The sequence below is a fragment of the Macaca thibetana genome, chromosome 15, assembly GCF_024542745.1.
Source record: "Macaca thibetana thibetana isolate TM-01 chromosome 15, ASM2454274v1, whole genome shotgun sequence".
Lineage (NCBI taxonomy): Eukaryota > Metazoa > Chordata > Mammalia > Primates > Cercopithecidae > Macaca > Macaca thibetana.
Genome location: NC_065592.1, coordinates 89,548,229 through 89,562,485, shown reverse-complemented (window position 1 = coordinate 89,562,485; position 14,257 = coordinate 89,548,229). Strand labels below are relative to the sequence as shown.

The following is a 14,257-nucleotide window of genomic DNA, read 5'->3' as shown; positions in this document are numbered from 1 at the left end:
TGGGCGCCTGTAGTCCCAGCTACTCGGGAGGCTGAGGCAGGAGAATGGCGTGAACCCGGGAGGCGGAGCTTGCAGTGAGCCGAGATCGCGCCACTGCACTCCAGCCTGGGCGACAGAGCAAGACTCCGTCTCAAAAAAAAAAAAAAAAAAAAAAAAAAAAAAGAAAAAGAAGTGGCAATTACAATGCCCTTTTATGCTTTTAGGGAGATTAAAACTCTATTTTGCAAAATACACATTTTGTAAAAAATACTTTCAAAACATTCTCCCCATTCAAAGGACAGTCTTTTAAATAAATGGTGCCAGGAAAACTAGATATCCGCTCGCAAAAACATGAAACTGAACCCTTATCCTATACCATATACAAAAATTAACTCAAAATGGATCAAAGATCTAAACCTAAGAGCTAAAACTATAAAACTCTTAGAAGAAAACCTAAGGGAAAATCTTCATGACATTAGATTCGGTAATGACTTCTTGGATATGACAATAAGAGCACAAGCAATTAAAAGAATAAATGAACCAGTCTTTACCAAATTAAAAACTTTTCAGCTACTCAGGAGGCTGATGGGGGAAGACACCTTGAGCCTGGGAGCTGAAGGCTACAGTAAGCTATCATCACACCACTGAACTGCAGCCTGGGGTGACAGAGCATGAGCCTGTCTTAAAAAAAAAAAAAATCAGAAAACAAGTTAAAAATTCAAAATAAAAACATCTGTATTTTTGGTACGTTTGTTTTTGTTTTGTTTGGTTTTGAGACACAGTCTCACTCTGTCGGCCAGGCTGCAGTACAGCAGCACGATCTCTACTCACTACAACCTCCACCTCCCAGGTTCAAGCGATTCTCCTGCCTCATCCTCCCTAGCAGCTGGGATTACTGGCATCCGCCACCATGCCTGGCAAAGCTTTTTTCATTTTCAGTAGACAGGGTTTCACCATGTTGGCCAGGCTAGTCTCGAACTATTGACCTCAAATAATCACCTGCCTTGGCCTCCCAAAGTGCTGGGATTATAGGTGTGAGCCACCATGCCCAGCCTAAAACAATATTTATTTTTAAATAGGAAAAAAATCACACTGTCCATTTGTGCTTTGAAGGAGAGTAAAACTCCATATTGCAAAATTTGCATTTTGCAAAAATTATTTACAAAAAACTTTCTCAAATTTAAATAACTGAAGGTGGCAAACTGAATCAGGAAGAAGTATACATAATTAAATGCAATAACTTTACAAATTTTTCATAGTCAAAACCTACCAGGGCATTTTCTTTAATTTGAAGATTCTTGAGGGCCACAGCTCCTAAAAGAGATTAAAAAAAAGATTCAAACAATCAAATATTTTTCATTTTAAAAAGTTAATAAGTATGCTTCATTCCTGTCATACTCAGGAAAAATACATAAATAATGTGCATAACAGATAATAAAATCTAACTATAATCTTATTATCTCACCTTCATTCTCCTACATAGTCTAAGAGAGTATGCTTAACCAAATCTTCACTTACTGTAACTTTTGACCTCTGCAATTGTAGCTCAATGTTAACATATACAACATTTTAATTAGAATTACACAAATAACATGAGTCTAACAAAGTAGCATGATACAAGATTAATATGCAAAAAGTAAACTACATTTAAATATACTTGCAATAAACCATTGGGAAAAAATTATTTAATGCAAAATCAGTGAGCCCCAAGATACAGAAATAAAGACTTCCCAATTCAAAGCCAATAAAAAAAGAAAATGAGAAAAATAATAGAACAGAATGTCCAAGAACTATAAGACAATTGCAAAATGGGATTAACCAAAGTTTAAAATACACTGCTATAACACTAGGATGTTACATGTAATCCCATCGTAACCACAAAGAAAATATCTTTAGAACAAACACAAAAGTCACCCAGGCATGGTGGCAGGCACGTGCAGTCCCAGCTACTTGAGGAAGCTGAGGTGGGAGGATCACATAAGCCTAGAAGTCCAGCTTGGGCAACATAGCGACACCTCATTGCTATGATGATAACATTAATTATGTTATTAGTTAATTAAACACAAATGGAATCAAATTTGCAACAAAAAATTAAACCAAAGGAAAGGCAGTAAAACAGAAAGGAGAAATGCTGTAAGACATATAGAAAGTAATTAGCAAAATGGCAATACTAAGTCCTTCCCTATCTGTAACCACTTGAAATATAAATGGCTTAACTCCCCCATAAAAAGACAGATTGGCAGAATGGATTAAAACAAACAGGATCCTGGCCGGGAGCAGTGGTTCACGTCTGTAATCCTAGCACTTTGGGAGGCTGAGGCAGGTGGATCACATGAAGTCAGGAGTTCGAGGCCAGCCTGACCAAAATGGTGAAATCCCATCTCTACTAAAAGTACAAAATTAGCCAGGTGTGGTGGTGCATGTCTGTAATCCCAGCTACTTGGGAGGCTGAGGCAGGAGAATCACTTGAACCAAGGAGGTGGAGGTTGCGGTGAGCCGACATCACGCCATTGCACTCCAGCCTGGGCAACAGTGAGATGCCATCTCGAAATAAATAGAGAGAGAGCGAGAGAGAGAGAAAGAGAGAGAGGGAGAGGGAGAGAGAGAGAGAGAAAATAAAAGTACGTGGTCTACAGGAAACTCACTTTGGCTCTAAGAACACTCATAGGTTAAAAGCAAAGAAACAAAAAAAGTAAACCCATGCAAAAATAACCAAAAGAGCAAAGGTACCTACATAACCTGGGCATCACTAAACCAAAACTCCAAAATCGGAAACTTTCTCAGTGCTGACACGATACCACAAGTGGATGATGAAGATGAAGATGATGATGTTACCAATGCAAAAAGGTATCTATAGACCACGTGGTGAAAATGTGTGATGGGCTTATTAAAGGACTGGAGCAGCATGCCTTCATAACAGAACAAGAAATTATGACAGTTTATAAAATCAGAGACTTCTCAGACAAAAAAACAGTTAGTGAGGCAGATGGTTCTGGAGGAAACATTTTAAAAAGCCATCTAGCAAAATGCCTCCTCATCCCTTGAGGATCCAATTCCTGGCCCCTCAACTGCTTCTAATGTTTCTTCTCACTTTAAAAAAAAAAAAAAAAAAAGTACATTCTACAGTTACCTTTTAATCAAAACACAGCATTGTAGGTGGAGACTGAAAGCCTGCCTGCCACTGTTTGTTGTTGCTGCTGTTTAACAGTGGATACAGATATTCCCTACTGTGCTGCTTACTCACCCTAAACACATTATATTTTCACTGAATTAATGGTACCTCATATTTCTTACTGTTAAGAACTTATGTGTGAACAATGTAAGAAAATGATTGCTTATCAGCATATAAATTCAGTCAGGAATAATGATGATGCCAAACGACCACAGACTGTCTACACCGGTGGCTGAGATAGTGACACCTTTCCTTTCTGATGGTTGAAGGTACATAAGCTTTGTTTCATGCAGAAAATTATTCAAAATATGGTATAAAATTATCTTTGGGCTATGTGTACAATGTATATTTGAAACATAAATGAATTTTGTGTTAGACTTGGGTCTCATCCCCAAGATATCTCATTATGTATATGTACATATTCTAAAATCTGAAGGAAAAAAAATTCAAAATCCAAATCACTTCAAGCATTTCAGATAAGGTATATTCAGCCTATATACTAATATTAGACATATAAACTTTAAGTCAAAATCTGTTACAAAAAACAAAGAAGGGCATTATATAATGATAAAACCAACACTTCACTAAAAAGATGTAACAATTATAAACATGTATGCACCAAACATCAGACCAGCAAAACATATGAAGCAAACACTGACAGAATTGAAGAGAGAAATAGATAGTACTATATTAATAGTAGAAGGCTTCAATACCCCACTTTCAGTAATGGATGGAACAAACACACAGAAGATAATAAGGAAAAATAGGACATAACACTATTGACCAACTGGATCAAAAGACATAGACAGAACACTTTACCCAACAATAGCAGAATACACATTTTTCTCAAGTGCACATGGGACATTCTTCAGGATATATGTGAGGTCACAAAACAAGTGTCAACATTTTTGTAAAGAGAAAACATACAAATGGTCAACAGGTATATATATGAGAAAAGGCTCAACATCACCAATCATCAGATAATAAAAATCAAAACCACAAGAAGATATTACCTCAATCTATTAGAATGGCTATCATCAAAAAGACAAAAAAATAACAAATGCTGGTGTGACTGTGGAGAAAGGGAAACTCTTACACACTGTTTTTGGGAATATAAATTAGTACAGCCATTATAAAACACAGTACAGAAGTTCTTCAAAAAATTTAAAAATAAAATTACCATATGATCCATCAATCCCACTAATGTATAAATATCCCAAAGAAATAAAATCAGTTTGTTGAAAAGAAACCTGCACTTTATGTTTATTGCAGCACTTTTCACAAAAGCCAAGATATGAAATCAATCAAGTGTCTACCAACAGATGCACTGGTAAAGAAAATGTGATACACACACACACACACACACACATAATGAAATACTATTCCCCATTAAAAAGAAAAAGAATAAAATCTTGTCCTTTGCGGGAACACAGATGCTCCTGGAGGACATAATGCTAAGGGAAATAAGCCAGGCACAGAAATACAAATACTGCATGATCTCACTCACCAATGTGAAATCTAAAAAAGTTGACATCATAGAAGTAGTGTATAGAATAGTGGTTGCCAGAGGCTGGGGAATATTGGCGAGAGGGGAAATAGGTAAAGATGGGTCAATGAGAACAAAGTTACAGTAAGAAGGGAAGAATAAGTTCTGGTGTTCTATTGCACAGCAGAGTGACTACAATTAACAATACTGTATTGCATGTTTTAACATACCTAGAAGGAGGATTTTGAATGTCCTCACAAGGAAATGATAAATGTATAAGGTGATGGATATTCCAAATACCAATTTGATTTTTATACAATGTAGACATGTATTGAAATATCATCCTGTACCCAATAAATATGCACAATTAATACATGTCAATTAAAAACAAAATTGTAAAATTATAGAAGACTGACATCATGCAGGGTATCTTTTCTAATAATAATAAATAAAATAAATAAGGAAATAAATAACAGATGAAAACAGAACAATGCACAAATGTATGGAAATTAAGCACTCTTAAACAAGAAATGGGTCAAAAAGGTAATCTCAAGAAAAATTAGAAAATATCTTGAGATGAAAATAAAAACAGACTGTACCATCATAATTAGTATGATACAGCAAAAGCAGTGCTAGAAGGGAACATAAAGCTGTAAATGCTTATGTTTAAAAAGAAAAAACATCACAAATCAATAACCTAAATCTATTCCTTAATAGGGAAAAAAATACAAAGTCCAAACCTAGCAAAAGGGAGAATATAATAAACATTAGAGCAAAGATAAGTGAAAGAGAATGGAAAAAAAATTAAAAAAAAAAAAAAAAAAAAAAAAACAAGCATTAGTTTTCTTTTCTTTTTTTTTTTTTTTTTGAGACGGAGTCTTGCTGTGCCACCCAGGCTGGAGTGCAGTGGCACGATCTTGGCTCACTGCAACCTCCGTCTCCTGGAATCAGCGATTCTCCTGCCTCAGCCTCCTGAGTAGCTGGGATTACAGGGGCCTGCCACCATGCCCAGCTAATTTTTGTATTTTTAGTAGAGACGGGGTTTTGTCATGTTGGCCAAGCTGGTCTCAAACTGCTGACCTCAGGTGATCCACCCGCCTCAGCCTTCCAAAACGCTAGGATTACAGGCGTGAGCCACTGCACCTGGCCACCGACCATTCGTTTTCTAAAAAGATCAATAGGCTGGGCACGGTGGCTCATGCCTATGTAATGCCAGCACTCTGTGAGGCCAAGGCGGGTGGATCATGAGGTCAGGAGATTGAGACCATCCTGACTAACACGGTGAAAACTCCATCTCTACTAAAAATCCAAAAAATTAGCCGGGCGTGGTGGCGGGCGCCTGTAGTCCCAGCCACTCGGGAGGCTGAGGCAGAAGAATGGCATGAACCTGGGAGATGGAGCTTCCAGTGAGCTGAGATCGCACCACTGCACTCCAGCCTGGGTGACAGAGCGAGACTCCGTCTCAAAAAAAAAAAAAAAAAAAAAGAATCAATAAAATTGATAAGGCTTTAACTAGTTTGACTAAGGAAAAAAAGAGAGGAAAGTCAAATAACTAAAATCAGAAATGACAGAGATATTACTATCTATTTTACAGAAATAAGGATTATGAAAGTACTACGAACAAAAAATTAGATAAACTATAAAAACGAATGAATTCCTAGAAATACACAACATACTAAGACTGAATCTTGATAAAACAGATTCTCTGAACATACCTATAACCATTAAGGAAACTGAATCAGTAATCAAAAAATCCTAAAAATCACAACAAAAAAAGCCTAGGACCAAATGGTTTTACTGGCGAATTCTACCAAACATTTAAAACAAGAATTAACACCAATCCGCCTCAAACTCTTCCAAAAAATTGAAGAGAAGGGAACACTTCCAAACTCATCCTGTCAGGCAGACATTACTCTGATACCAAAGCCTGACAGAGACTACAAGAAAGCTACAGACCAATATCCTTAATGAATATTGACGCAAAAATCCTCAACAAAATACTAGCAAACAAAATTCAATAGCATCTTAAAAGGAATATATAATATAACCCAATAGTATTTATTTCCAGAATACAAGAATGATTCAACATACAAAAAAATCAACATAATATTCCACGTTAACAAAATGAAGGAAAAAAACACAATCATCTCAATGCAGAAAAGGATTTGAAAAAGTTCAGAACATTTTCATGATTAAAAAACACTCAAAAAAAAAAAAAAGCAAATAAAAGGAAACTACCTCAACACAATAAAGGTCATGTATAAACAGCCCACAGCTAACATTCTCAATACTGAAAGACTGAAATATTTTCTCTAAGATCAGGAACAAGATAAAGATGTCCACGTTTGTCACTCACTGGAAGACCTATCCATAGCAATTTGGCATTAAAAAGAAATAAAAGGTATCCAAAATGGGAAGGAAAAAGTAAAAGTATCTCTGTTCGCAGATGGCATGAATTTATATGTAGAAAAACCTAAATATTCCACCAAACTGTTAGAATTAAGGAATGTTTCTTGATATAAAAATCAACACCAAAAAATCAGTATCTATAAACTAACATAGAACAATACAAAAAAGAAATAAGAAAACAATTCTATTTACAACAGCAACACAAATAATAAAAGTGTTAAGGAGTAAACTTAACCAAAGAAACTAATGATGCATACAGTGAAGGCCATAAAATGTTGCTGAAAGATAGTAAAGAAAGAAAGAAATGTTAAGACATCCCATGTTCATGGATTGGGACACTTAATACTGTTAAAATGTCAATACTACCAGTACCCTAAACAATCTATAAATTATTTGCAATCCATATCAGAATCCTGGAAAAATCCAACACTTATATCCACATCAACTCTCAAGGAATCCTAAATATCTAAAACAATCTTGAAAAAGGGGAAGAAGCTTACAAGTCTCACACTTTCTGATTTTAAAACTTACTAAAAGCCACATTAATCAAAACAGTGTGGTACAGACACATAGAGCTGTGGTACAGAACAGAAAGCTCAAAAATAAGATCTCACATATATAGTCAAATAATTGTCTTCAAGGATGCCAAGGATATTCAATTTGAAAAGGACAGTATTTTCAACAACTTTTCAACAAAAGTTGAAATCCACAACATCCACAAGCAAAAGAATGAAACTAGAACCTTATATCATGTTCAAAAATTAACTCAAAACGGATCTAAGAGCTAAATGTAAAACCTAAAACTATAAAACTTAGAATAAAGCATAGGGGAAAGTTCTACAACACCGCATTTTGCAATGATTTCTTGGATGTGACACCAAAAGCATAGGCAACAAAAGAAAAAAAAATAGGTGAACTGGACTTCATCAAATGTTAAAACTTTTATTCCTCACATGACATGATATACGATGAACAGACAACACAGAAGAGTCAGGGTGGCCAAGCAGACACAGAGTCAGCAAAAAGACCAGCACACTCTGAGCAGATCTTTGGAAGGAAGGCACCGAGAGCGGACAGAAGGAGGATGCAGATACTGGGCTGAAGGAGAAGAAAGTTGGGAACCCTACAGGGACTTCCCCGAGCACCATGACTCATTCTGACCCCAAATGCTCCTGGGGAAAGGATGAGTTAAACAGGCATGGAGTAGCCTATTCTTGCCATGGACCTCTAGAATCCTAGCTGAAGGAGGCTCCATGACTCCCACAGACATTTGAGGTTGCAAAGACAGCTGCTTGGGAACTTGGCAGAAACAGGACTCCAGTCTGCATGGAGACCAGAGGGCCTGGTGTGAGAATGGCTGCAGTGGAGCATGGCCAGGAATGTCCATCTCCCAAAGCTCACCACACATCTCTAGGTAGCTTTGGTCTTTGTTGACTATTGGACTTGGACAGAACAGGACTATCTTGCCCATGGGACAGGGATTGTCTGATTTGAGTGCCCCCCGCCCCCCATCCCTGGCTGCCGGCCTGTTCCACAGTCCCTGCCTGGACACATCTAATTGGAACATATGCTGATGCCCAACCACAGCACTTCCCGGCAGCCACCACTATAGCTCCTTTGCTGGCAAGCCCCAGCTAACCATCAGAAAGTACTTGCACATGGGCCTCCATCAGCATGCGCCCACCCACAGTTTCCCCCCACTGTTTTGCCAGGACACAGTTACCCACAGCCTCCCCCCCACAGCTTTTCCAAAGCATGTGCAGGCCTCACACCCCACTGCCACTGCCCCAACCAAGCACTTTTGCCGGCCCCACCATCAGAGTGTTGCTGCCCAGCAGACCAGGAACACCTTGGCCCCACAAGTGCAAGAGGTGCTTAACCTCGAGGGGACAGAGAACAAAGCCATGTGCCTAGTCCTAACACACCAGGGTTATAGCATGCAAGCCAGGAGTGCTGAGCTGAGCCTTGGCACCCAGAAATCATCAAGAAACTATGCCAGTCAACTAAACTCAATGTACATTACAGTCAAACCCTCAGGGCATCCAAGAACATAAAAGCAAAAAGCCTCATCCAAAGGATAGCAACTGGAGAGATTAAAGGAACATCAGCCCGCAGAGATGAAAAAGAACTAGGGCAAGAACTCTAGTAACTCTATAAGCCTGAGTGTCTTCTTACCTTAAAATGACTGCAGTAGCTCCCCAGCAATGGTTCTTATTTTATTTATTTACTTTTTTAAAGACAGAGTTTTGCTCTGTCGCCTAAGCTGGAGTACAGTGGCACAATTGCGGCTCACTGCAACCTCCACCTTCCAGGTTCAAGTGATTCTCCTGCCTCAGCTTCCTGGGTAACTGGGATTACAGGTGCCCACCACCACACCCAGCTAATTTCTATATTTTAATTAGAGACGGGGTTTCACCATGTTGGCCAGGCTGGTCTTGAACGCCTGACCTCAAGTGATCCACCCGCCTCAGCCTACCAAACTGCTTGGATTACAGGTGTGAGCCACTGCACCCAGCCTAGCGATGGTTCTTAACCAGACTGAAATGATGGGCATAAAATTCAGAAGATACTGAAATTCAGGAGAAACCCAATCCAAGGAATTTAAGGAATCCAGTAAAATGAGTCAAGAGCTGAAAAACGAAAGTCATTTTAAGAAACAACCAAACTGATCTGACAGCGCTAAAAAACCCACTACAAGAACTTCACAATATCATTGGAAGTGTTAACAGCAGAACAGATTAAGCTGAGGAAGGAATCTCAAGAACTTGAAGACTGGTTCTCCAAGTAAGACAAAAATAAGGGAAAATTAACTTTTTAATGGAAAAAATCTCCCAAAAACATGAGATTATGTGAAAAGATCAAATCTATAACTCACTGTTGTCCCTGAAAGAGAGGAAGAGAAAACAAGCAACTTGGAAAACATATTTGAGGATACTGTCCACAAAAATTTCCCCATCCTAGCTAGAGAGGTTGACATGAAAATTCAGGAAATTCATAGAAAGCCTGCAAGATACTATGCAAGATGACCATCCCCAAGACACATAATCATCAGATTCTCCAAGGTCAATGTGAAAGAAAAAATATTAAAAGGAGCTAGAGATAAGAGGCAGGTCTACTACAAAGGGAACCCCATCAGGCTAACATCAGACCCTTCAGCAGAAATCCTACAAGCCAGAAGAGATTGGGGACCTAATTCAGCATCCTTAAAGCAAAGAAATTCCAACCAAAATATCATATCCAACCAAACTAAGCTTCATAAGTGAAGGAGAAATAAAATCCTTTTCAGACAAGTAAATGCTAAGTAAACTCACTGCCACCAGACTTGCCTTTTAAGAGGTCCTTAAGGGAGTGCTAACCATGGAAATGAAAGACCGTTACTGGCCCCCACAGAAACACACCTAAATACAGAGACCACTAACCCTATAAAGCAACTATACAATCAAGTCTACATAATGACCAGCTAACAACACGATGACAGGATGAAATCTGCACATGCCAATATTCATCTTGAATGTAAACAGGCTAAACATCCCACTTCAAAGGCACAGAACGACAATTCATATAAAGAACCAAGAACCAACTGTATGTTGTCTTTATGAAACACATTTCATATGCAATGCCACCCACAGGCTCAAAGTAAAGGAATAAGAAAGATTTATCAAGCTAATGGAAAACAAAAAAGAGCAGGTATGGGTAACTTATTTCAGACAAAACAGACTTGAAACCAACAACAATCATAAAGGACAAAGAAGGGCGTTACAAAATGATAAAAGGTTCAATTCAACAAGAAGACTTAACTATCCTAAATATGTATATACCCAACACTAGAGCATCTAGATTCATAAAACAAGCTCTCAGAGACCTACGGAGACTTACACAACCACAAAATAAAAGTGGGAGACTTCAATAATCCACTGACAGTATTAAACAGACTTCAAGTCAACACTTCACCAAATGGACATGAGTGCTACAGAACACCTCACCCAACAAAAACAGAATATACATCATTCTCATATGCACATGGCACCTATCTAAAATCAACCACATGCTCAACCATAAAGCAATTCTCAACAAATTAAAAATCCCACAATCATACCATCATACCAACCATGTTCTCAAGATGACAGTGTAATAAAAATAGATATCAATACCAAGAAGATCTCTCAAAACCATACAATTCCATGGAAATTAAATTGCTCCTGAATGACTTTTGGGTAAACAATGGAATCCTAATTTCGCTGAAATCAAGAAATTCTTTGGGCCAGGCACGGTGGCTCATGCCTGTAATCCCAGTACTTTGCAAGGCTTAGGTGCGGGGATCGCTTGAGCCCAGGAGTTCAGACCAGCCTGGCCAACATGGTGAAACATTGGCTCTGCAAAACACACACAAAAAAATTAGCCAGGTGTGGGAGTGCACACCTGTAGTCCCAGCTACTCAGGAGGCTGAGAGGTGGGAGGATTGCTTGAGCCTGGAAGGTTGAGGCTGCAGTGAGCCGTGTTCATGCCACTCCACTCCAGCCTTGGCAACAGGGCAAGACCCTGGCTCAAAAAAAAAAAACAAAAAAACACAAAGGAATTATTTGAAACTAATGAAAACAAAGATACAATATACCAGAATCTCTGGGACACAGTTAACATAGTCTTAAGAGGAAAGTTTATAGTGCTAAATGCCCACATCAAAATGTTAGAAAGATTTAAAGTTAACAACTAACATCATGCCTAAAGGAACTAAAAAATGAGCAAACCCCAAAAAAACCCCAAAGCTAGCCACAGAAAAGAAATAACCAAAATTAGAGTTGAACTGAACAAAAAAAATACAAAAGTTCCTTGAAAGAATACATAAGATAGATTGCCAGCCTGACTAACAAAGAAAAAGCAGAGAGAGAGGAGATCCAAATAAATACAATTAGAAATGGCAAAGGGGACATTACCACTGACCCAGAGAAATACAAAAAAAATCCTTAAAGGCTTTTATGAACATCTCTATGCACACAAACTAGAAAATCTACAAGAAATGGATGAATTCCTGGAAACATACAGCTTCCCAAGATTGAACCAGGAAGAAACTGAATAGCTGAACAGACCAAGAATGAGTTCTGAAATTGTATAAAATGTCTACCAACCAGAAAAAGCCCTGGACCAGACGGATTCATAACCAAATTCTATCGGACATATAAAGAAGAGCTGGTATCAATCCTATTGAAACTATTCCAAAAAATCGAGAAGGCCCTCTCTAATTAATTTTATTTTATGAGGCCAGCATCATTCTGATAACAAAACCTGGCAGAGACATAACAAAAACAGGACACTTCAGGCCAATATCCCTGATTAACACAAATGCACAAATGCAAAAATCTTCAACAAAACAGTAAACCAAATCCAGCATCTACCATGATCAAGTAGACTTTATTCCTGGTATGCAACGTTGGTTCAAGATACACAAATCAATAAGTGTGATTCATTATAAACAGAACTAACAACAAAAACCACATGATCATCTTGATAGATTCAGGAAAGACTTTTGATAAAATTCAACATCCCTTCATGTTAAAAAACCTCAAAAGACTAAGCATCAAAGGAATATATCTGGAAATAATAAGAGCCATCTATGAAAAACCCACAGCTAACATCACACTGAATGGGCAAAAGTTGGAAGCATTCCCCTTGAGAACCAGGACAACATAATGATCACTACTTACTCCTATTCAACATAGTTCTGGAAGTCCTAGCCAGAGCAATCAGGAAAGAGAAAGAAATAAAAGGCATCCAAATAGGAAAAGAGGAAGTCAAATCATCCCTGTTTGCAGACGATATGATTTTATACCTAGAAAACTCCACAGTCTCTGCCCATAGGTTCCTAGAACTAATAACTTCAGCCAAGTTTCAGGATACAAAATCAACGTACAAAAATCAGTAGTATTTCCATATACCAATAACATCCAAGCTGAGAGCCAAATCAAGAATTCAATCCCATTCACAATAGCCACAAAAAGAATAAAATGCCTAGGAATTGAGCTAACCAGAGAGGTAAAAGATCTCTACAATGAGAATTACAAAACACTGCTCAAAGAAATCAGAGACAACACAAACAAATGGAAAAACATTCCATTCACATAGACAGGAAGAATCAAAATTGTTAAAATGTCCATACTGCCCAAAGCAATTTACAGATTCAGTGCTATTCCTATCAAACTGCCAATGTTATTTCTCACAGAATTAGAAAAAACTATTTTAAAAATCATATGGGCCCAAAAAAAGAGCTTGAATAGCCAAAGCAACCCTAAACAAAAAGAACAAAGCCTGAGGCATCACACTACCTGACTTCAAACTATACTACAAGGCTACAATAACCAAAACAACATGGCACTGATAAAAAACAGAAATGTAGACCAATGGAACATGTTAGAGAACCCAGAAATAAAGTCAGACACCTACAACCATCTGATTTTAACAAAACTGACAAGCAATGAGAAAAGGACTCCCTATTCAATAAATGGTGTGGGGATAACGGCCAGCCATATGCGTAAGACTGAAACTGGATCCTACCTTTCACCATATACAAAAATCAACTCAAGACAGGTTAAAGACTTAAATGTAACCTAAAACTATAAAAACCCTAGAAGAAAACTTAGGGAATACCACGCTGGACATAAGCCCTGGCAAAGATTTCATGATGAAAATTCCAGAACTGCAAAAAAACACAAAATTGGCAAGTGGGACCCAATTAAAACTAAAGAGCTCTTGCACAGAAAATGAAACTGTCCACAGAGTAAACACATGACCTACAAAATGGGAGGAAATATTTGCAAGCTATACATCCAACAAAGGTCTAATTATCCAGAATCAATTAGGAACTTAAATGAACAGGCAAAAAACAACCCCATTTAAAAAATGGGCAATGGACATGAACAGACACCTCTCAAAAGACACACGTGGCCAAGAAACACGGCAAAAAAAAAAAAAAACCTCAACATCACTAATCATTAGAGGAAAGCAAATGAAAAGCAATGAGATACCATCCTACACCAGTCAGAATGGCTATTACTAAAAAGTCAAAAATAACAGATGCTGATGAGGTTGCAGAGAAAAGGGAACACTTACACACTGCTGGTGGGAATGTAAATTAGTTCAGCCACTTTGGAATGTAGTTTGGAGATTTAAGAACTAAGAACTACCAAAGAATTAAGAACTACCATTATAACCAGCAATCC

The 14,257-nt window shown here is 37.9% G+C and overlaps 1 protein-coding gene across 4 annotated transcripts in view; it reads right to left on the bottom strand.

The window, feature by feature from the left end:
• Positions 1-14,257, bottom strand: part of VPS13A (vacuolar protein sorting 13 homolog A) — a 247,441-nt gene that overhangs the window by 220,777 nt on the left and 12,407 nt on the right. For all 4 annotated transcript variants that reach the window (XM_050761071.1, XM_050761072.1, XM_050761075.1 and 1 more), the window contains exon 2: positions 1,250-1,293. In XM_050761071.1, the coding sequence (XP_050617028.1) occupies positions 1,250-1,293 (44 nt within the window). The remainder of the gene's footprint in view (positions 1-1,249; positions 1,294-14,257) is intronic.